General features: G+C 39.9%; 4 protein-coding genes and 1 non-coding gene across 6 annotated transcripts; 3 read left to right on the forward strand and 2 right to left on the reverse strand.

Moving 5' to 3' along the window:
- Positions 1–1,876: 1,876 nt before the first annotated feature.
- LOC103704164 (laccase-17-like) lies at positions 1,877–4,670 on the forward strand. Its single transcript, XM_008787352.4, has 6 exons — positions 1,877–2,121; positions 2,210–2,361; positions 2,522–2,766; positions 2,876–3,004; positions 3,131–4,099; positions 4,212–4,670. Exons 1-6 carry the CDS (start codon positions 1,993–1,995, stop codon positions 4,340–4,342), a joined length of 1,755 nt encoding a protein of 584 aa, XP_008785574.2. The 5' UTR covers positions 1,877–1,992; the 3' UTR covers positions 4,343–4,670.
- Positions 4,671–6,361: 1,691 nt separating this feature from the next.
- On the reverse strand, positions 6,362–11,961 carry LOC103704195 (uncharacterized protein At2g37660, chloroplastic). The gene is made up of 7 exons (XM_008787383.3): positions 11,824–11,961; positions 9,705–9,976; positions 9,579–9,615; positions 9,399–9,496; positions 8,010–8,071; positions 6,983–7,106; positions 6,362–6,675 (listed from the first exon to the last, which is right to left on the reverse strand). The coding sequence occupies exons 1-7, from the start codon at positions 11,876–11,878 to the stop codon at positions 6,556–6,558; spliced, it is 768 nt and encodes a 255-aa protein (XP_008785605.2). The 5' UTR covers positions 11,879–11,961; the 3' UTR covers positions 6,362–6,555.
- On the forward strand, positions 10,972–11,043 carry TRNAD-GUC. The gene has a single exon. It is a non-coding gene; the product is annotated as a tRNA-Asp (tRNA).
- Positions 11,962–14,237: 2,276 nt separating the features above from the next.
- On the forward strand, positions 14,238–17,848 carry LOC103704162 (ribosomal RNA large subunit methyltransferase E). The gene is made up of 6 exons (XM_008787349.3): positions 14,238–14,463; positions 14,543–14,629; positions 14,964–15,026; positions 15,138–15,239; positions 16,967–17,225; positions 17,339–17,848. The coding sequence occupies exons 1-6, from the start codon at positions 14,386–14,388 to the stop codon at positions 17,446–17,448; spliced, it is 699 nt and encodes a 232-aa protein (XP_008785571.1). The 5' UTR covers positions 14,238–14,385; the 3' UTR covers positions 17,449–17,848.
- A 120-nt stretch (positions 17,849–17,968) lies between these two features.
- LOC103704161 (protein FIZZY-RELATED 3) lies at positions 17,969–21,881 on the reverse strand. Of its 2 annotated transcripts, XM_008787348.4 has the most exons (10): positions 21,277–21,880; positions 21,004–21,126; positions 20,673–20,777; positions 19,878–20,057; positions 19,692–19,754; positions 19,390–19,584; positions 19,209–19,310; positions 18,732–18,794; positions 18,542–18,610; positions 17,969–18,425 (listed from the first exon to the last, which is right to left on the reverse strand). In XM_008787348.4, the coding sequence occupies exons 1-10, from the start codon at positions 21,724–21,726 to the stop codon at positions 18,375–18,377; spliced, it is 1,401 nt and encodes a 466-aa protein (XP_008785570.2). In that variant the 5' UTR covers positions 21,727–21,880; the 3' UTR covers positions 17,969–18,374. The 2 variants fall into 2 exon arrangements, with proteins under 2 accessions (XP_008785570.2, XP_038980976.1); XM_039125048.1 differs by lacking the exon at positions 21,004–21,126 and having other exon boundaries at positions 21,277–21,881.
- Positions 21,882–22,532: the final 651 nt, after the last annotated feature.

Raw genomic sequence — 22,532 nt, forward strand, 5'->3', positions numbered from 1 at the left:
ATGCAACTATTCATCCATTTAAATCAGTCATGTGGATTGCATGTGGTAGAAACAAAATACTTCCATTAAATACTCTTTCTTTATTAATAAAACTATGTGCATATATGTCCTAAATTATTTTTTTTTTTTTGATGAAGAGGGAGGCAAAGTCATCCAGCCTTTATCAGCAAAGGAAAGTTTACAGAAACTATTTACAAAGGATTTGCAAGAAAGAAAAACATAAAAGGGTAATATATAAAACTCTTTTACAAAAGATAGTGATATGTAAGTAGACATGTTAAACTATTCGGCAAGCTGAACAATCTCATAAGTAATTTGAAGGATCTTTATATCTTCAGTACGCAACTATATAAGCTTTGTATCTTGATGTGAGTACGCAACTATAGAAGCTTCGTATCTTGATGTGAGTCCACTTTTTTCTAAAGAATAGATTAATGTCTCTCAACGTGCGACACCAATATTGCAAGGTTATTTCAAAATTTGAGATGAGGATCAAGCAGCTTCTATGAACACAAATACTTTCGGCTAAAGAAAGTTGATAAGAATTTCTGCAAACACAGTAGATAGAATTTAATTTCTTTAAGAAATTCCAAGCATTTCAGTCTTTCCATATTTTCTAACAGATAATAGCAATCAACTGATCCACAACTTTTTTTATTGATTGTTGGAATTTTCTATTCTAAATATTTAAAATATACTTAGAGAAAAATGGAAACATCCTACCCGTTTATCCAATCACGGTCATCATCAGTCAAGTACATCTTTCTCTGGAGCTAGTCATATGCATGACAAGTGGCAAATGTTAATACCCTAACCTTTTCTTGCTGTAGATGTATGGGCAACATCCTCAAAGTGAGATCAATAGGCTGCAAGCAGCATACATGGAGCCATGCATCAGAGAGGGACTCTCCTGAAAACTACTGCACCTTTACCAGTGTTCAGGTGCTGTGATCCCAATGTCTCAAGGAGGAAGATGACTGATTTCATGTTTCCCACAATCTATACTAGCATCAGGGATGTGTGAGTGTTAGTAATTAAAATTTTCACTTCGTGAATGAACAGTTTAGATTTTTGTGCACGCGTGTGCGCGTTGGTACATATGTGTTTGTTTTTAACAGGTGTTCTCAGTGTCAGATCATAAGGGGGGTGGGTATAAAGGGAGTATCTCCTAAAAAGGTGGAATTCTTTCTTGGTGGATTGGTGAGTAAAGATGATGCTTAACTACGACATCTATTTAATCCGGCAATGAACTATGTGATATCCTCCAAACGGCCAAAAGGATTGCTTAGGGAAGTGAGTTGGTTCAGACATCCTTCTCTTGCTTAGAAACCCGGAGAAGGAAAAGCAAAGAGAAGACCATCACCAACCCTTCAGTTACCAACAAATGTTTGTCAAGCAGCCAATATCTAAAATAAAAGTTTAGGAAGGACAACGGAAACAAGGGCTTGGTTCTTGTCTAATTGTTTTTGCCAACTGGAAAAGGACCCTTTTAAATGCGAGAACAAATGATGTAGTTCTGAGTTCTAATTTCCTTGATGTCCAAGGATAACGGTATGGGTATGTGTTTGGAAGCAACAGGAACAATGCACGAAGAATTTCCTTCATACTTTTTGCCCTTTTGCATGAAAAATAAATACTATCACTACCACGTTAAGCAAGCCTTTTTCAGAATGCATGTCCTAACGTTCGGACACTGTTTAGGAACTCTATCCTTTTCGGAAGGTTGGCCAATGTAAAGTCGAATAAAATAGAACTAGACTTTCGCTACACTCCAAAGCTAAGCGAGGCCAGCATTCCCCTGGGGCGACCTCGTCAATTCACCTAACGAAACAAAGCCCCAGCTACAACCATATCCACCAGTATAAATAGATCTTTCGAGCTCTCGTAACTCCGTATCCACCTATAGTTTCGAATCCATTCTTCTGGTCATCTAGCTAGATATCTTTCCTTCTCTTTCCAGTTAGTTCGATCCACGTCATCACGGGAACAAAAATGGCCTTCTCTCTTCTTCCTTCATCCCTTCTTGTGGCAGCCTTCATGTTCTCGACGCTCACTCTGCTTCTTTCGCTGGATGGCGTACGTGCACAACAAACTGGCATAACCAGGCACTACAGATTTGACGTATGTTCTTATATACAAGTTACATTAAACCATATATCTATCTATATATATAGATATTCCTTTCTTCTGAAATGAAACATATTTGCAGATAAGAATGGCCAATGTGACACGGCTGTGCCATACGAAGAGCATTGTGACGGTCAATGGGCAGTTCCCAGGTCCCAAGATCGTTGCTAGAGAAGGAGATAGAGTTGTGGTTAAGGTGGTTAACCACGTTCAGTATAATGTCACTTTACACTGGTACGTCTGCTAAAGGAACTTCGTTTTCCCATTACGCTTCTAGTCAAGGGGTTTGAGTGCACCAACGAGTGTTTAGTCTCCTTTTTTTTTTTTTCTGCATGACGTTTTTTTAACAATAACATGAATGTTTTGCGAACCAAATGATGTGCGGAACGAACAGGCATGGTGTTCGCCAGCTGAGGAGTGGATGGGCGGACGGTCCGGCGTATGTGACCCAATGCCCCATAGGGAGAGGGCAGAGCTACGTGTATAACTTCACCATCGTAGCCCAGCGAGGGACGCTCTTCTGGCACGCCCACATCTCGTGGCTGAGGGCCACCCTCTACGGGCCCATCATCATCCTCCCTGCCCGCGGCGTCCCTTACCCCTTCTCCAAACCCTATAAAGAAGTCCCCATCGTCTTCGGTACATGCATATATGTTTTAGTTGTTACAATCTCTTAACTTCGGGTTGTCTTTGATTAGAAGCTTAGTAACATATATGGAGAATTAAAAAAAAATTGTAATATTTGTAGGGGAATGGTGGAACGCTGACACGGAGGCCGTCATTAGCCAGGCTCTTCAGACGGGTGGTGGTCCTAATGTCTCCGATGCCTACACCATCAATGGGCTTCCTGGTCCCCTGTACAACTGCTCGGCTAAAGGTACCATATTAAAGTTATGTATCCTGATTTACCAAACAAAAAAAAAAGTTATACATCCTGGAGTTTTTTTTTGTAGTTTTTAGGCAAAGTAATAGCAAATTAATGGTGGGTGCTGATGTATGGTAGATACATTCAAGCTGAAAGTGAAGCCCGGAAAGACGTACCTACTCCGTATGATCAATGCTGCACTCAACGACGAGCTCTTCTTCAGCATCGCGAACCACACCCTCACCATCGTTGATGTTGATGCTGTTTACGTGAAGCCCTTCGACACCGACACCCTCATCATAGCACCAGGTCAAACCACCAACGTCCTCCTCCGTTCCAAGCCCAGCTTCCCCCATGCCACATTCCTCATGGCTGCAAGGCCCTATGCCACCGGATCCGGCACCTTCGACAACTCGACGGTGGCCGGCTTTCTTGAGTACCAAGATCCCAAGACTTCCTCCACAGCCAGCTTTGATAAGAAGCTCCCACTCTTCAAACCAAGCCTCCCATCTCTGAACGACACGGCGTTTGTCGCAAACTTCACCAGCAGATTACGGAGTCTGGCAACCGCTCAGTTTCCGGCCAAGGTACCACGGACTGTGGAGAGGCAATTCTTCTTCACCGTGGGGCTTGGCACGAGCCCGTGCCCGAAGAACCAGACTTGCCAAGGGCCCAACGGCACCAAGTTCGCCGCGACCGTAAGCAATATATCCTTCGCGATGCCGACCACAGCTCTCCTCCAGGCCCACTTCTTTGGGCAGTCCAAGCGCGTTTACTCCCCGGACTTCCCTTACAGCCCTCTAATCCCATTCAACTACACGGGGAGCCCTCCCAACAACACACTGGTGAGCAATGGGACTAAGTTGATGGTGCTTCCGTACAACACCACCGTGGAGCTGGTGATGCAGGACACCAGCATTCTAGGGGCGGAGAGCCACCCGTTGCACCTCCACGGCTTCAACTTCTTCGTCGTCGGGCAAGGCTTCGGCAACTACAATCCGGCAAAGGACCCGGCCAGGTTCAACCTGGTGGACCCGGTGGAGAGGAACACGGTCGGGGTGCCCGCCGGTGGGTGGGTCGCCATCCGATTCCGTGCTGATAACCCCGGTAAGTGCATGTAGAAATGCCTGCTCGACCTAGGCCATGCCATGTCCTTATACCTCGATCAATGCTTAGCTTTGACTATGAATATTGAGCTGTGTTTTTGGGGCCCGTGCAGGTGTGTGGTTCATGCATTGCCACCTGGAGGTCCACACGAGCTGGGGTCTGAAGATGGCGTGGTTGGTCTTGGATGGGAGCCTACCCAACCAAAAGCTGCCTCCTCCGCCATCAGATCTTCCCAGATGCTAGGCTTTGGACCTAATGGAACGGTCCGGAGTTTTCTGAGGTTTGACTGCTTGACTGATAGGATGCTCCAGGAGTCCACTCCATCCCATTTTGTTTGTGTTCGTGTCCTTTACTTCTTTCGGTGTGGTTTGTGATTGCTTCACTAATTGGCGTACGGTCGAGATTCGGGAGAGGAGAAAGCAATTTCTTGTTTTTTCTTGGCCAACTTGGCCTGTACGATCGTGTCATTTTTTTCAATGGCGTGACAACAACCTAGGATTTCACGTCATTCATATTTTGTTTGTTTCAGCAATAAAAATTGAGTGAATTAATAACTTAATGTGAATTTCTAAATTGGTGGGGTCTCTTTTCTTTTTTTATCACATAAAGTATTTCAATAGCTTCAAATGAAAAACTAGTTATGAGTTCCAAAATAAGGTTTAAAAAAAAAATATTCCAAGCATGTAAAATATACTCTGATGCAGAGAAAGCGAGTCAAAGCGAGCACGTCGCCTTCGATAAAGAATGGAAGAGGAAGAGCAAGCACATTGCTCTCTTGTTTGATGCAGAGGAAGCGGGTCGAGGCGAGCATATCGCCTTCGATGAAGGATAGAAAAGAGAGTAAGCACGTTGCTCTCTTGCGATCACACCAATAAAAAACTTGTAAAACAATTTTATTACTCAAAACTTCAATGATCCCAATACAAGGGAGTGGAGCCTTTATATAATAAGGGCAAGCTACACATAAGTAGAAAGATAAAAAAAATAAAGCAAAATTTTAGAGCAATAATTCTAAAAATGCTAAAAAGATTCAATGGGTTGGCTGAAGCAAAATCTTAGGACAATAATTCTAAAAATGCTGAAAAGATTTAATGGGTTGGTTGGCAAAGATTCAATGGGTTGGCTAAAGTAAAATCTTAGGGCAATAATTTTAAAAAATGCTGAAAAGATTTAGTGGGTTGGTTGGCAAAGATTTAGTGGGTTGATTGGTAAAGATTTAATGGGTTGGTTGGCCTTTCCTTCTTTGATTGGATTCTCTAAACTAGGCGCAGCTGAGATCGCGGATAGGTGATTTGGAGTGGTCGCTTTGGTTGGCCTTTTCTTCTTTAGCTGGATTCTTCAAACTGGATGCGGCTGAGATCGCGGGTAGAAGATTTGAAATGGATGCCTATCTCATATTCTCTTATTAGTTATTTCTCATAAACTTTTCAGAGTAGAAATGTATGCATTTCTCATGAGTTCCTCCTGAACGTAATTCTTAATATCACCATTTAGTTTGAATCAAGATTGAAGCCAAATCAAAACCTAATTTCTAAGCAAGGCACTAAAACAGTTGCATGAATTGAATCAATCTATAGGGGTTTTTGAATATATACCATTCAAAAATTGTCTTAATGCATACTCGAAAACCCAAATATATATTTTCCAAACTATGCTCGAAATGAATTTTGTGTCATACAAGCGTATTTCTACAGGAATTAAGTTTTTAAGGAATGTAAGCAGCAAATTTCATGAAAAAAAAAAGAAAAAAAAACACTATTGATCTCGGTCTTGTACAACGATTTTCAAAAGATTTAACACATCTTTTGTAGTTAACGAGATTATTAACTTCGTTCATGGCGTATCTAAGAGAAATCTTTCTCCTTTGAATGAAAGGGGGGGAGACCCACCCAATTGATTGAGCAGCAACCAAGCTACAACGTTTGGATATCTAAAAAAAATAAAAACATGACATTCATACAAAAAGGCTCCACGATTATCAAAACTAGGATGGGGGAAAGGCTTGCACCAGAAGTTGTCAAAGGAACAATTCAAACAAAACGATCACTTCAGACTCATTGCAGATATCACTACCGATTAAGACCTGACAAATAAGGCTGAAGGGAAACCATCACCAACCTAGTACCCAGATTCTCTCATTGCTTACATCTTCCATAAAGCAATCCACATTCCTGAGTCCTTTACACCCCTATACTATCTATAGCCACTACAAGGATATGAGAGAACGATGGCTGTAGCATCCAGAAACTCATGAGCACCAAATTTCAAAACAAACTTCCATAAGAACTGATTTTTGAGTGAACCACAGCATATAAACCATTATTTTATTTCGACTGAACCACAACATATAAGCCATTATTTTTAATTCTCTTCTTAGTCTGTCATCAAGTTCTTCAGCTTAAAGCTACACCAACGAATAATTAAGGGTCCATTAATGGAGCCTCATCATTGGCTATTCAGAAACGAGCACCGGTTTGGGCGAAGAGCGCCCCGAAGTCTTTTGTTGGTGTACCCACATTCTCTGGCTTTGACGCCAGATCAAATGCCTTGAACTTTGCCTCCTGATATTGCAGAGCCTGTCAATCACAGAAAGCAATCCTTAAATAATTGGTTTACATTTTTGTAGAAGAATTTGCAGTTATGCTAAATGGTGGCAAATGCTATTGCCATATTCTTAAAAAAGAAAAACAAATCACTTGTACTTTGCCGTGAGTTTGTGGCCATGATACATAAACATAGTGCCTGCTGGAACTGTCCTAATTCAAGTCTAACGATCAGCAGGCAGAATATGCTTGTCAGCAACTAACATATGCTTTACTGGTTGCAATTCTAATTCTTATATTTCACAAATCAAACCAACATAGTTGCTCAACTAAGCCGTACCTGAATGCAAGCTTCTGCAACATCAGCCCTAGGTATCGTCCTAGTTTCTGTCTGGAGAAGCTCATCATCTTTTCCCACAAGCAACTCTCGCTGGCCCCCATCTTTATCTTGCAATCCTCCAGCTCTGGTCAGGAATATGATAGGTCAATACATGATCCCATAACTGGGCATGTATGATGTTACACTTGAAATGTTTAATTGCAGTTTGATGCACAAAGATGAAATATTAATCTTCTGGTGAGTAGAATCAGCAGTTGGTTGTTTATTTAAAAGGTTATCATGATACAGTTATGCTTGCTTTAGAAATTTGGAAGTTTTTATGATGAAAGTGTCACACAAAGAGCCCATGATCTATGACTAGTTTGGCTCCTGTTATAACCTGATTGTCTGGCAATAAAAAAATGCCACCCCCTGCTTTCCAGGTTCAAAGAAAGAAAAGGTAATGGAAAAAAAAAAAGAGAGCATTGTCATATGCAAGTGCACCTGATGCTCTGGTTTAAGCAAGAATTCTTAAAACTGATGGTTTTTTCTAGTTAAAACTTTTATAAGTAGAGAACAGAACAAAGAATTTGCATCTTCAAAATGGCATCACCTGACTGCTAAAGGTGTAAAGGCAACCATAGGTTCTGAATTTCAGGTGTTAAACTCATACTTTGATTTTGGAGAAGAAGGTTATGGGTCAGAAATATATATGCTTTCACTAAAATTATACTAAACTTGTGTATAAGAAAGAAATGATTGGTTTTGACTGTGAAGCCCATTCTCTAATTTCTGAAGAAAATGCGAGCAAGCAAGATACATATACATAAACATACACATATATGCATACATTCATCTATATTTATGTGTATATGTATATCCAACAAAAACCCGATATCCAACTTACTTAGGACGAAGTACAACCAGTGAAATGGAAAGTCATATATATGAACATTAAAACAATATATATAAAATGACCAGAAGTTATCACCCAAAAAACTAATGCAGTATACTTTGATTTTTGATAATATATTATCAAAAGCCAAACCTTATAATTGTGTATGGAATTCCAGAGTCTGCTAAGTATTGCTCTGCCTTTCGTTTCCACACCTGTAATTCTTCAAACATCACCATTATCAGGACTTAACATTTGTGAAGCAAACATTGAATTCAAATCAAGATTACGAAGGTCATTCCTACTAGACCTTAGAGGTTATGAACTATATATTCAGAAGATTCTTATGGGCACCATTACGATAATTTGGATTTGAGAAAAGCAGCCATACTAATTACTGTGGACATTACAGTATTATCTAAAACTTACTGCAATAACTGGAAAGCTAGAGATATTAAATTTAAGTGACAGTTAAAAGAGGAATGCTTCACAGCTTCACCAGATCCAAATTGGAAAGACCAGGCACTAAAGAAAGGCCCCCTGTAGTACAACGTAAAGTGCTAATTTTACCATGTGCCGCTGCCCAACGAAATTATTCCCCATCGAGCAAGTGCATATGAGTAAACAATCTGCTTAGTTGTTGCAAGAAGACAAAACAACGTCATTCTAAGGGTCAATTGCTCCAAGTTGAATGCTTCTTAGTATTTGGAGGCACCAACTGAGAAATATGTCAGTGAACAAATCTTAGATGCTTGGTTTTCAGTGCTAACACGGGTACCATGCAAGCTGGTGGACTGAAAGAAGCATAGAATGCTTAAAAAGCAATGACACTACCTTTTTTATCATAGTGACACTTTATTGAATGAGTGTTCTGGGATTTAAGTGATTGAAGGAACTTCTGGTATAAGAACTGGTGGCATTTCCATGTCATTTTGGATATTTCATATTAAAACATAATTATTGCATAACTTGGCAATTGATGAAGTCCTTTGGGACTTCATCTGAAGGTGGAGATTGAACCAAAGCTATTTGGCAATTTCTGAAGATGGAGATTCACGCAGATATGCAAAGAACAAACTAAGATGCAAACTACATAAAAGTCAAATGTTCTTCTCTTAAGTTTGTTGAAATCGCATCCTTTAACTATACCATCAACCCAACAAAATTTTGACAATAGATCCCTTAGATTCATACACATTCCAGTGAGGGCAGTAAACATAATAAACGGCTTGTTAGTAATCACTGGAGTATCTGCGATGGTGATGAAATATTGTGCATCCACGATGAAAATGTTTTGTTCAACGCTAATACAGGTTTAGTCAAGCATCAGATCTCACAAGATAGCTTGCAATTCAAGGGCAAAAAGAAAGACATGGCACCAAACACGAACTGTCAACTGACCCAACAACTATCAACAAGGAGACCAAAAACAGAAGTTAGAGAAGAAGGAAAAGCAAAAGGAGAAACATAAACATCTAACCATAACCACCTAAGAAAATATAAAAAAGAATACAACTACAAAATTGAAATCCAACCACTTACCAGTATATTTCCATTTCCAAGGCTGTTCAAGGGATGATTAGGGTTTGTTCCGCCCATAGACCCAACCAAAACTATATGCTTCACCCCAACAGCCTTGGCTGTACAAGAGGGTGACAATGTTTAACTAAGCATATAGTAATTCAAAATTGGATGAATGAGTTAGATAATAGCGAGACTTACCAGCATCAATCTGATTCTTCTGACCAATCCAATCAACCTAACATACCAAACATTCAGCCCATGAGTAAAAGGGAAAAGGTTTAGTAGAAGTACTGGCTTGCAAGAAAATCAACAACTGACTTATACCTGCTCAGGATATAGTCCATCTTCAAAATAGAACTCAGGGCGTCCACCTTTGGATGGGTCTAACCCTGGCTTCATTTTTGGAACAGCACTCGTGAGAATGATCAGAGCATCAATTCCCTGTACAGCAGGAACAATACTTGCAGCATCCCTTATATCAGCTACAAAAATGTCATCAGCTCCTCCAATTTTTTCTTTGCTTTCCTGAGTCCTAACTAGGCCCCTCACAATGAACTGATCTGTTCCCTCCTTCAATTTTTTATAAACAATTTGACCTGAAATTGAATCAAGAGGGGGAAAAATCAAAGAATGATATAGTAACAATTTTATTTTCAGATAGAAGAACAGAAGGTAAACCATCCAATACTCTATCTGCTACTGAAAATCTAGGGATATTTTCCTTTTTATTTTAAGAATAGGAGAGGCTAATCCCCACTTTCTACCCTATACCCACCCTATCTGTTGAGAGCAACTCTAACTGGAATCAAAACCCGATCCCCTTGGTGATACCATCAGAGCAAGCGCTCAGTGGTCTGAAAATCCAACCACCAAAACCTTCATTTTTGCAATTTTCTCCATCATAATTGCTGGCTACAAATAACATGGCATCACCTGGAAGCACTTTAATGATGGTATAAAATGCAAACTGATGATGATTGCAGCAGGCCTTCAATAAGAGTCATAAGGTAATCGTATTATTTGACAACAAGTGACACGATTTAAACATATGCAGGTTCCCTTGGGACCAAAGCATCACTAAAGCCTGAGTTTTGGATACCAGACGCAGGCATGAGGGCAAATTCACATAGACGCGCATATAAGCACTTTAATATTTGGCAAAAATCGATCTTTCTTTCTCGTACAAAATCTGGTAATAAACTTTATTAGCGAGAACATACGTGGAACGCCATATTTAACTAGCAGTGAACCATTTTGATTTTATGACTTCATTGCCGTCTAGCAATCAGCTGGATCTGATAATTCTATCAGCATGCTTAACAAATCTGATATCATTACAGTGCCAGGTTTGTAGATCACCTTTTATATGCATGCACAGAGTGATTACTTCCAGGTTCTTACCAAGAGAACTAGTCAAATTCACCAACTTCGAACCTATGTGATTTCCATATATGATAACAGACTCCCCAGTCCCAAAAAAGCTCAGACTTACCTGCATCTCTTTTGTAGCGCTATCATCATGTCATCCAAAAGGACAAGCATCGCGCAAGCACTTACTAAGGTGTCATCGCGACCGTATTCATCCAATAATGTCGTTGTAGTATAGTGGTGAGTATTCCCGCCTGTCACGCGGGTGACCCGGGTTCGATCCCCGGCAACGGCGAAACATGGTTTCTTTCTTTTTCTTTAAATAAATCTTTCGGCAGGGGAAATAAATTTGCTTTATTTTTTTTAACTAAGTTAAAAAAAAAAAATCTTTTGTGGAACGCATCTCCGTTCTCAAATTTTCTTTATGGAACCCTAATATCATTTTTTTCTAAAACAAAGATGCATAGCTCGCATCTCCGTTCTCAAATTTTCTTTATGGAACCCTAATATCATTTTTTTCTAAAACAAAGATGCCATCTTATAAGCATCAAATCATGACACAAACGATTTTGGTGAATTCATCTTAATTGACACTAGAAATCCACGAGACGCTCAAAAAAAAAAGAGAGAACCCTCGATCGAGATAGAACACGAATAGGTAGTTTTCTTTCTTTAAATAAATCTTTCTGCCGGGAAATAAATTTGCTTTATTTTTTTCAAACTAAGTAAAAAAAAAAAAAAATCTTTTGAGGAACAATAGCTCGCATCTCCGGTCTCAAATGTTCTTTATGGAACCCTAATATCAAATTTTTCTAAAACAAAGATGCATAGCTCGCATCTCCGTTCTCAAATTTTCTTTGTGGAACTCTAATATCATTTTTTTCTAAACAAAGATGCCATCTTATAAACATCAAATCATCCCTGAAACACAAATGATTTTGGTGAATTCATCTTAATTAACACTAGAAATCCACGAGACGCTCAAAACAAAGAGAGAGCCCTCGATGGAGATAGAACGCGAATAGGTAGTTTGATTCGCGAAAAGAAAAGAAACAGGATCGGGAGCGGGGGTCACCTGTTCTACCTCCGGCGCCGGTGACGAGAACTGTGCTCCGGGGGGCCTCCGCCATGGCCGTCGCTGTGTGTGTGAGAGAGAGAGAGAGAGAGAGAGAGAGATGGACTGGAGCCGGGGTAGGGGAGGAGGGAAGAAGACCGTTTGGATTTCTCCAGAAGGTCTCGGGCAGCCTGGACACGGGAGGGAGTTATTGGAACACGTGTCGGCATCGTAGCCATCGGTAGTTCGACGACGGCACGCCTGGAAGTTTAGCCTATGACCCATCGGCCATCGCCATCCTAGTTTGATTTTGGCCGAATCAAATTGGTTGCCTGCACCCTCGTGTACGGGCAGTCAGTTACCGTGTATAAAAACAATTTAAGCGCGTGGGCCTTTTTGGCAGCGGATGCAATTTGGATTAGAAACCATCATGCCCGATATAAGGTTGGGAAATGGTTGAGCCAAACACCATCCAAACCTGACCCTAATCTAACCTGAAACCCAATCTATCCAGGTCCTAACCCGATCCAACTTTATACTAAATAAGCTTATGAGAGATCTGCACGTTCTATTTCATTTATATGTTCAATCTTGTTAAATTATTTAATTGCATGAGTACATCCAAATATGATCCAACCAAAATAATACTAACCTAAAAACAATACTAAGATCTTTTTTCGATCATGAATTACCAGTATAACATATTTAACTAGATTAGTGTGACCCAAAACTCAACACTGATGCTGTTCAAAACAAACTTAGCTTGAGAAAATGAAGGGTTAGGTAGGGTTGGAGAGATCAATACAAAAGTTGGCTTGAGTTAGGATTAGCCCTCGACCTAACCTAACTTGTCCCAGCTGTGGCACTATATTTTATGCTCGATTTTAGTTTAAGTAAACTATTTTTTATGCTCCATCCGGCTAATATGAGCGGCATCAGGATTATGGCGATGAACAAGGGTAACTTAGATTCTCATTAATCTCGAATTACATGCATTACGTTAAGTTCTGCGAATAAATACAATCCAAATTCTACCAAGTTTAAAGGTAGAGAAGGATAAACGTAGAAATTTCCATAATGAAGTCTCACATCATGCTTAATCAATCAGCAGATAATGATATGCACAACCTTTTCTGTAGCTGCCATAACCTAGTTATACTCGATGTCCTTTCATTTCTTTTTTTGCTTTTTTTTCTTTTAAAGTGGGACAGGCGGAGACCCAAGTAATCATACCCAACGTCATGTTCAACTAAGAAACAGCTACAAAAATCTCACATAAAGAAAAGAAACCCAAAAATCAAAATAAAAAAAACTAAAACAGAAGAAGTAACCAATTATAAGCCATCCACCTGAGTGGTCTAAATTGTGGATTGCATTCTAAATTCTTCACGAGCAGAAGTAGAACAAAATTCAAACTTCTTAGTAGTCTCGAAAGCATAGATCAGTTCAGAACATTACCCGGTCATTCATTCAAAAGACGTTTATTAGTGGTAATGTGATGCACACTCTAAAGTGTTTGCAAGATTTTTTTTGATTAGGTATTTTTAGCACTGTGCATCAATTTGTGTGAAAACAAACTGCTATTTTAATGGGCAGAAAAGGTTTAATTCAGATCCCTTCAATTTTTCTTTGTCAAGATTACAGCCTGGTTAGGAGAAATTAAGCCTTGCACGCTTCGAACTTTATTATATACTCTCTTAAATATTATAGGCGTCGCACCTTACCCTTACCACGAGGCAGGGACCGTCCTATCAGTCATATCAAGCGAAAAATAAACCATCGTGATTGGAAAATTTGGCCTTGTCCAGTCTAATCCAAATTGGAGTGGATCCTGCTCGTATTCTACCAGTCTGCCCGGACCGAACCGAACAAACTTTATTATTATTATTATTTTTAATACATCGGCCAGTCACACCCAACGAGCGTGAAAAAGTTAGAAAACATTATTATTTTTTCAAATTGGTTTAGAACTATGAAGTTGTTTGGTTCAAAAAAATTTTAATTAATTTTTTTAAAACTGATATTTAATATATAATATTTTAAAAATATTTTTTGTATATTTGATTGATAAAAAATTGTCATATTCAAAAGTAATTTACGTTTGAATCAATTTTTTTAAAAAATAGAAAATATTTAATATATATTTAATAAAAAATATTTTATTCTATCTAAAACTATCTTTGAAAAAAATTAATTCTCATTTTTTATGTTTGGGATGTATTTTTTTCGCATTAAATTAAAAAAAATTTATTTCTATAAAATAATTGTTTTTTATTTTTTAAAAAAATTAATCATATATATATATATATATATATATATATATATATATATATATATATATATATTGATCGGAATTTTTCTCTCCATTTTCCACGAAACGAATGAGTCCTATATTATTTTTCGAACCAATCTCGGTTTCAATTCAAGTTTATTTGATCAAGAGGCGAGACCAGGCGTTCTAAACCCGGTCTAGGGTTTTAGCGGTCGATAGGCCGCGAAGGGGGCCTCGCTCTGCGCTGAGACCTCCTCCAAGGCCAATAACCCACCCGGCAATTGGAGGCGGAGCTAAGGAAATCGGAAGATATGAGCGGTGTGGGAGCGCCGGATTTCTTCTACAGAGAGGCTCAGCGCCTCGGCTACGTCGCCCGTTCCGCATTCAAGGTTCCACCTTTTTCTTTTTCCTTTTTTTTATCATTTCCTTCGATTACAATCCAATAATAACATCGTTATTTTGCGGCAGCTTCTCCAGATGCAGAAGCAGCACAAACTGATTACTCCGGGGGCTTTCGTCCTCGATCTTGGATGTGCTCCTGGTGCTTGGCTTCAGGTAAAGTTATCTCCCTTTTTTTTAACCCTTCAACTTTCTGTAAAAATTTTAGACAATTCTTTTTTTTTCGTAATCTTTTTAGCATTTTGTTTAAGATAAATGAACAAAAAAGTAACTTTTTTTACTTTTTCTCATATCAATCTTTTTGTTTTAATTCAAATTGGTTGATTTTTGTACGTTCTACATGTTTTCTTTTTTAATAGACTGCTGCTTAGGCTGTTTCCTGGTTCCAAATTTTTACGGTAGCTGCTGTCTCTTCTGGGATTTTCTTTTGATAGTTGTTGTGGCGATATATGCAACAAAAAAATAATCTTTTCTGTTGTGTTATGTTTAGGTGGCTTGCCAGAGCTTGGGTCCACTGGAGAAAGGTGGGGTGGTGGTGGGTATTGATCTGAAGGTCAGTCATGGCTACTTAGTCTAATCGAGGAATTCACTGAGAGAGTCAATTAGATTGCCTTTTGTGTTCTTTTGGGTTGTTGTGATAGTGGTTTCATTGGTTGCAGAGCAGAAGGTAAAGGTTCCTTCTTCTCACTGTGACTCGAGGGTGAGAACAGTTTGTGCTGATGTGATGAATCTTTTGAAGAATCAAGTTAGGGCAATGTCTCCTCAGGTTTTATCTCATTCTTGCTCATGACCTTAAGTGTAATTTTAATTTTATAATTTGTCAATTTCTTATCTTCCTACTATCAAACTGTTGAACTTTACACTTCAAGTGCTCGGGATATTCGTGCTTATTTATGTAAGAAACATGACTGCTCTGAATAGTTTGTTAAGCTAGTAAGTATGACTGAACTATTACATTGCCAAAACCACCATGGCATATAGTTAACAACTCACAAGGTTAATGGAGCATGTTACTTGTTCGGCATGTTGTAGCATATGAAATGCAAGATGTGAGAGAAGCTTCTAATATTCTTTTTAGTTTTCGTGTGTTGGTAGGTGGTAGTCATTCGGTGAGGCAGTTACTTATTCTGCAAAGACAAGTGTTTGCCGATTGTCTTGATTAAACATGAAAGAGCAAGGCAACTTAGGCAGAACATGCAATAGGCTGCCTCCTAGCTCTTTGTTGTTTCTGTTCTTTTCCACTTTGTGAATTATACCTCTATGAACTACTTCTTGGTGATATGTTTTTTCTTTTCATCACTTTATTAGGGTTTAGCTGGGTAATGTGATTATCATGCTCCTTGTACTCTACTTTGCACCACTTTTCTCCAATGGACTTCTCGTGGTACCTTCACTTTGGGAGTCTCTAAACTCTTGTTGATTATGACGCAAATAATTTCAAACCTATGAAGGATAAAGGATGTAACAATGTAGGGAGGGCTTATACTGCCTTCCGCATCGGCAATGATGCTGGCTTTTAAAATTTTTAAGTGAGTGGTGAAAGTAATTTTTATTTGGTGATCTCATTAGGTGAGGAGACAAGGATTTTGATATCAGAACTTGCTCTACTTGCAGGATGGTTGTGGAGGGTTTAAAAGAAAGGACATGACTACAAAGGAGGGTTACTGTCGTGATATTGTCAGATTTATAAAAAATATTTTTGGAAATTAGAAATATGAATTTGGCAAAAAGAAATATTCTATGGTAGGTTGAGGAGTCGCGGCTGGCGATCGCCGCCGCTCTCGCCGCTCGTCGTCACAGACCCCTCCGAGGTCATCGAGGGAGTCGCCGGCATCCACCTCTTCTGGTCCCGAACCACGACCGGGGACCCGGGTGTCAGGCAGAGGTCCAGATTGCACGGCGCCGCCGCCGCGTCGTTCTTGGTGGGGGAGGCCTTCGGCCGCTTGGCTGCGGAGGATAGGGGCCACCCTCCCGCCCTCGGCCGCCCGTAGAGGAGCCCGCCTTTCCCTCCTACGACCGCGGCGACGTCGTCATGGTCGGCGGCGGTGACAAACAATTTAGCAAACAATTTAATTGTGTTCTGTTGCCCATCCTGCCTTTTGTCAGTCAGTTCATCTTCATCTATCTAGTCTACTAATAGACTCAAATGATGCAGTGTTGTGTGTAAGGCTCCTTTCCTTCGCCTCCACGATTCTCACTGCTATAACTACTCCCATTTAAAATGAATACATCCCCTTGGTTCAGTTCTTTTTTTAAGCGGGAGAAACAAGAAAAACGCACCTTCCAAAATTGAAGGTTTTTATTATAAATGATAAAAAAAGTAATTAGATTGGAGGATCTTAGCCGCCCATGCTACTTCTCACTTGCACTGTACATGTTAGACTCTAGTACGTTATAGTCAGTGGTTGAAGCATGCAGACATGCATGCGTCTTTAGTAGTTTCTACCAAATTGAATCATGAATTTACAAGCATGGTTGTCCATTGTGTTTCAGGAAAGAGGATTTTCTGTAATACTGTCAGATATGTGTCCTGCAGTTTCTGGAATCACAACAAAAGATACAGCTATATCATGTGAGCTGGGGATGCGAGCACTCTCATTGGCTGTTGGCAGGGTACGTCAACCTAGTTCAGCTATTAATGCAGATCTAGAGGATTATCTGAGCAGTTCTGAACCTGATGCAAATGAGGATGGTGTTCTTCGACGTGGGGGCAACCTTGTGATTAAGCTTCTCGAGAGTGAAGATATACAAGGTTATTACCCCTCCTGGAATGCAAATAGTGGTGTTATTCTGTGCATGTCGCTGTCACTGCTGCTAGTACATTGCCATCTAGATCTCACTTTATCGTTGTTCATATGGTTTCAGGATTTGGCAAATTCTGCAAACTTCGTTTCAAGAAAGTATCATGGTTAAGGCCCAAGGCAACCAGATCTTCTTCCAGAGAAATTTATTTGATATGCCAAGGTTTGCGATAGTGCCATTCAGACAGGATCATGCTGGAAAAATTGTGTTCTATTTGTAAGAAGCTGGGTCGCTCAATTTTGATCTGATGGCTATGATGCAGCTATCCAATACGCTGTTTCTGAATGTGTTTGATGTTGTATGCTGGAAGCTGATGCAGGGTGCTCAAACTCTTTGGATGAAATTTGAGATCTCTAAATAAGTTAAAATAGAATTAGCAAGAATAGACCAAACAGAGTAAATTCTTTGATGTAATCACTCTTTTGAGTTTGCTCAAGGCTGTATTAGATAGATGTAACTAATATCTATCCAGGATATCAGTTGCTGCTGCTGCCCTTTTAAACAAGAAACAATGATGAAAAAAAAGTTCTTTTGGCAACATTATCTGTTACTAAATGAGATGAGTTTATTGGATGCCTGCAGAAGCCTGACATGTACATTTTACTTAGGCGTTCGTTGTGCTTCTTTGAAGTCAACACGGTTACACCAAGGTACTAAAAACCTTGGAGAGCTGTAAAGAGAACCTAATGCTGCTTTGAGACTAATATAAATTTGCCATTGCAATAATTTCTCGGAGTCGTCTGAGGAAGCTTGACAACAACCAGGTCGTCGCAGTAAATACACTTTCACAACTGTAATAACATTTGGTAATGAAAATAACAAGGCTGTAATAAAGCCACACAGCAGGTGAGAAAACACCAGCACTTGCTTACAGAAGACAATTCTGAAAAGAACAAGGTTTTTTTTACCAAAAAAAAAAAAAGAACAAGGTTTCATTTGGTTTTCCTTCTCTGAGACCTTCACATATAATCTCTTTAACATTTTTCTGATTAGACCATTTTATAAAACAATGGTTAGCATAAGCCTAGTTTAATGCAAAGAATGTTTGTGAATCAATTTGGGTTTATCCGAGGATTAGACTTGTATTAAAAAATGATGGTCATCTGATGTGGGTCCGCCCCAAGGACCAAACTCCAGAGTCACGTACAACCTGGGAATGATGCACCTTGTTAGTATGGATCATATCATTTCCAATAACCTAAATTCACTGGGCTGAGCAACGCCTCATTCCAAGACGACTTGAGATCTGTATAAAGGAATGCTTACTGGTGTTTTTGCAGATGGAAAGACGTTCCAAAATCTTAGTGTCTCATCACCAGCTCCAGTGACTATAGTCTGAAAGGTAAACTCAACAGAACATATAATGCGTTAAATCGATGAAACATTAGTGATTGATGTGAATGTATTGGCATGCTCATATGCTTGCATTCACCAACTAGGGAGAGTGGATGGATACCTGCCCATCAGGTGAAGTAGCAAGGTAGAGTACCCTGAGAGTGTGACCAGTTAGAGTAGCTACCTGTTGGTTTCATTGAGATCAGTTCAACTTTAAAAAATAAATAAATATGATTTTGCAATCCAATAAAAATATAGAAATGGGGTTAAATTTTCGAATGCCATAAAAGATTGGCGGATCCCGGCGAGAATGAAGGAAAATACTGTAAGAATACAACAGTAGCATCATCATGGGAGGAAATATAAAGGAGCGTTCATACATGTTCAGAAAGATCATTGAATAGAAGACAAAAACTTGGTGAAATTTATGAATAAGGTTTTATAGAAGTCCTTGTTGCTGAACGCAGCAGTCGATGAAATTTTGGTTGTTGTTATGTTGTTTTCGAGCATTCTTTTACATTAGTGGACCAACTCCACATCATGCTGCCCCCCATAATTACTGTAAGCGAACTTAGATTTAAATGTAAACGAAGCATACCTTCCCCAAAGATGGATATTTCCATATCATTATTTGGTTCTGGGAATACCCATGAGTGCTGACTAATTCGTTGACATTCTTACACCAAGCTAGATTGCAAACCTGCAAATTTCCAAATGTTAGATCCAGTCTTCAACATACAAAGTTCTCAATAACAAATCTAGATGTAAAAAGTCAGCACCTGACTTCCCGAATCCACACATTTCAGCATGTTTTTGTTTGTGGTATTCCAGAAGCGTATGCACCGATCAGCAGTTCCACCACCTGATGCGAGAAGGCCGCTCTGATGCGGCGACCAGGCAATGGCTTTAATAGCTGCTGTATGCTCTGTAAATTTTGTAACTGGCTGCTGAGAGTGCTGGTTCCATACTAATAGCTGATCCACAGCTCAAGCAGAAACCAAGGAGATCCATTTAATGAGATTAAAGAAAAATTCAAAACAAAAAAAGGAAAGTAGATAGATGAGAATATTTAATAAGCTACCTGATTGTCATTTCCACCTGATGCTAATTCTCGGTCATCATGGGACCATTTCAATCCACAGACCTGGTAACGAAATGGAATTTTATTGAAGAAACATGTAATTAATTATAAGATTATCCTGGTTCACAAAAGTCCGTTTATTGATGCGTTTTCTGCTTTGTACAAATCTGAACATGTTAACTCTACCTCGGATCTGTGGCCAACAAGCTTGCTGACATAGTCCTTTGAAACACGAATATCATGTTGAAGAATATGTTTGTCTCTACTTCCAGAAGACAGCATGCATGAACTCCATGCCAGAACTCCTGTTCTAGTCTGATGGCCGCCCATAGTTCGGATCTGTTTGCACCGAGAGCTGTCCCAAATCTGTTGGACGAAATTGAGCCATCATTTAGACGGTTACCTCCATGAGCAGAGTTTGATAGAATGCATTCTTTTAAGAATTCTAGCAATCCATTTTACAAGGATTTATTAGCACAAGGACCTAAGTACATGAGACCTGATAACGGTCCATACCATAAATCCATATATGCGCCTTTATAAAAGCAAACTCCTCCCTTATTTATATAATTCCTCGTGATGTTCTTCCACCGTAACATTAATTTACTTGTTTCTTGCCCTCACATTTTGGTGAATGTCGACAGCATATAAGAGTCAAATTCTTTTTCTTTGTAAGGAAAAGGTTGACGCTAGCTCTTTTCTTTATTGGGTTTTTAACAATTGAAATCAATATTTCCTTCCTCTATCAATCTCTGGGACTTTTCTTCTTTATTTTCGACCCATCTACTTCAAGTTTTTCAACTCAGCATTTATTTCTTTTGCTGGACATGCAGTACTACGTAGGAACAAATTGTTGAAATTTTGAATACAAATGTATTTCTTTCTCATTAGTAGGATCTTTCTAGTAAATATGTCTAAACTATTAGGACAAACTGAAACTGTCATTGAGGCAGAGAAACACAATGAGAACATTTAGCTTACCTGGACATCTCCCATATAGGTTCCAACTGCGAGATAGGATCCTTCTCTAGTCCATTGGACTGCACATACACCATCTCTGTTGCCCAAGTCGCATAGTTTAGTCACCTGAGATCAAGAACAGCAAGAAGTTTGCGACATTAATCAGTGACCCATGTTTCCAAGAATTAATTTTTTCTTTTTCCGGCGGCGCTGTCGCAAAAAGATTGCAATCGGACCAGCGTAATTAAAGTAGGAATTATTTTTCTATATTTTCAGATCGTAGCATTTTAATGGGTTATTCTATCCATGAAACACGGCATCTGGAAAACTAATAGAAGGCAAGATAGAGAACCTTGCAGGTGGCCGCGTTCCATAGATAGACACAAGTGCCCAAACCAACGGCTATCACATTCTGCGAGGACCAATCGACCAGATTCAGATAAAAATCATCGTGAAGTGATGGAGCGTCCAGAACCTGCAATATGTCGAAAGATAATTATCAAAAAGCCATTTTTGCTATCGATTTTCTTTTCCTTTGTAGGTTTCTTCTAATTTTTAGCGATCGTTTGTGAATTTTTGTTAAACCAGAGCTTTCTCTGAGTAGCAAAAGCAGAGTTTTGGGTACCTTGTAAGCAGTCTTGGGTATCTTCCTTGGCACCTTTGGCGGCATCGAGGCTTCCGCCGATCCTCCCCCATCCTGACCTGAGATAACCGCCGACAGCGGCGAGTTGGGGGCCGAGTGATCCGTCTTGAACCGGAACAGATTCTTGCTTGGACTCATCGGCGACCCCTGGCCTGCAGGAGAGCAAGGCACTGAATCGGCTCCAAAGAGCTCGGTCCTCAGAAGCCTCGAATAAGCCTCGTTTCCCCCTTCCTTGACCGGTGAAGATTTCTCCACCAGCGCAAAGTTCTGAAGCCTTGACGCCGACCGCAGCGGTATGAAACGATCGCTGTATGTCGTCTTCGATGGCGAAGGTGTCTTCGGGATCGAAGGGAAGTGGGTGGGGATTGTGTTGAGGCGCAGAGAAGATTCCATACCAGCTGGAAGATTCAGGGTTGATTTCCTTGAATCCATTTCGTGTTCTACTCTTCCCCTCCTTCGATCTTTCTCGATTTTTTTCTTTTTTTTTTTCCGTTGCCTCCTGTGACGACGGGCAGAGGTGACTTGGGAGAATGGGAGGCCGCACGGATACAGAGCTAGAGCGAGTGGGAGATCCCAACTGTAGACTAGGTTTCTGTTTAAATTCTTGGCTGCGCTCCATTCACAACGGTCACTTGATTACCAAAAGGAAAGGCAAAGCGTGGGGTCCGATGGGCCGACTAGCCGTTGGAAACGTGGCAGGTTGGAATCTTAAGGGTTGGAATAGATCGAGAGCCGATCCCGCGGATGGATTGAGCGGGATCGGATACAGGCTGGCCCGGGTGTAATTGGAAAGAACACTAGCCGTTGGTTCATTTCATGTGGAATCTGATGATAGACGATGTGATGAATTCAATAGACCATCGAGAGAGATATGCTAAGATCGAACCGCAGACCAGCCGGGCTCATGAAAGTGCATAAAGGGCTTGGTGGAAGGCACTGAGATATCTCTAAAATAAGTCATTTTCTCAAAAAAATTCAGAATGATATATATGCGGAGATCTTTGGGCAATTCTGCCCTAAAACAGTAGGGGATGAATGATCTCAAAAATTGTGATCCAATTTGGATAATTGGCTTATAGACTGTGCCTTGAAGATGGATGCAACTTCCTATACCAAACCTTGCAATCTCATGTCTAGAAGAACCTTGGAGGTTTGCAGGTTGCTTCTGGATTGGATGACCTTACAATGTGCAACCAATAAGGTTGGTCTTGTTACATGTTATTGGCTGGCTCTCTAGT

Source organism: Phoenix dactylifera, chromosome 3 (assembly GCF_009389715.1).
Source record: "Phoenix dactylifera cultivar Barhee BC4 chromosome 3, palm_55x_up_171113_PBpolish2nd_filt_p, whole genome shotgun sequence".
Taxonomy (NCBI): Eukaryota; Viridiplantae; Streptophyta; class Magnoliopsida; order Arecales; family Arecaceae; genus Phoenix; species Phoenix dactylifera.

What these genes read in the sequence shown, in the direction of transcription:
- LOC103704164 (XM_008787352.4), top strand. Translation starts at nt 1,993, where the DNA reads ATGGCCTTCTCTCTTCTTCCTTCATCCCTTCTTGTGGCAGCCTTCATG. An exon ending in AGAAGTCCCCATCGTCTTCG is followed by an intron (nt 2,767 to 2,875) that starts GTACATGCATAT and finishes TAATATTTGTAG; the next exon opens with GGGAATGGTGGAACGCTGAC. An exon ending in GTACAACTGCTCGGCTAAAG is followed by an intron (nt 3,005 to 3,130) that starts GTACCATATTAA and finishes GATGTATGGTAG; the next exon opens with ATACATTCAAGCTGAAAGTG.
- LOC103704162 (XM_008787349.3), top strand. Translation starts at nt 14,386, where the DNA reads ATGAGCGGTGTGGGAGCGCCGGATTTCTTCTACAGAGAGGCTCAGCGC. An exon ending in CTCCTGGTGCTTGGCTTCAG is followed by an intron (nt 14,630 to 14,963) that starts GTAAAGTTATCT and finishes TGTTATGTTTAG; the next exon opens with GTGGCTTGCCAGAGCTTGGG. An exon ending in CGAGAGTGAAGATATACAAG is followed by an intron (nt 17,226 to 17,338) that starts GTTATTACCCCT and finishes ATATGGTTTCAG; the next exon opens with GATTTGGCAAATTCTGCAAA.
- LOC103704161 (XM_008787348.4), bottom strand. Translation starts at nt 21,726, where the DNA reads ATGGATTCAAGGAAATCAACCCTGAATCTTCCAGCTGGTATGGAATCT. An exon ending in TTGTTGGCCACAGATCCGAG is followed by an intron (nt 19,755 to 19,877) that starts GTAGAGTTAACA and finishes TTTCGTTACCAG; the next exon opens with GTCTGTGGATTGAAATGGTC. An exon ending in GTGTGGATTCGGGAAGTCAG is followed by an intron (nt 19,311 to 19,389) that starts GTGCTGACTTTT and finishes GGAAATTTGCAG; the next exon opens with GTTTGCAATCTAGCTTGGTG.
- LOC103704195 (XM_008787383.3), bottom strand. Translation starts at nt 11,878, where the DNA reads ATGGCGGAGGCCCCCCGGAGCACAGTTCTCGTCACCGGCGCCGGAGGT. An exon ending in GAAGAATCAGATTGATGCTG is followed by an intron (nt 9,497 to 9,578) that starts GTAAGTCTCGCT and finishes CCTCTTGTACAG; the next exon opens with CCAAGGCTGTTGGGGTGAAG. An exon ending in TTGGAAATGGAAATATACTG is followed by an intron (nt 8,072 to 9,398) that starts GTAAGTGGTTGG and finishes GAAGAATTACAG; the next exon opens with GTGTGGAAACGAAAGGCAGA.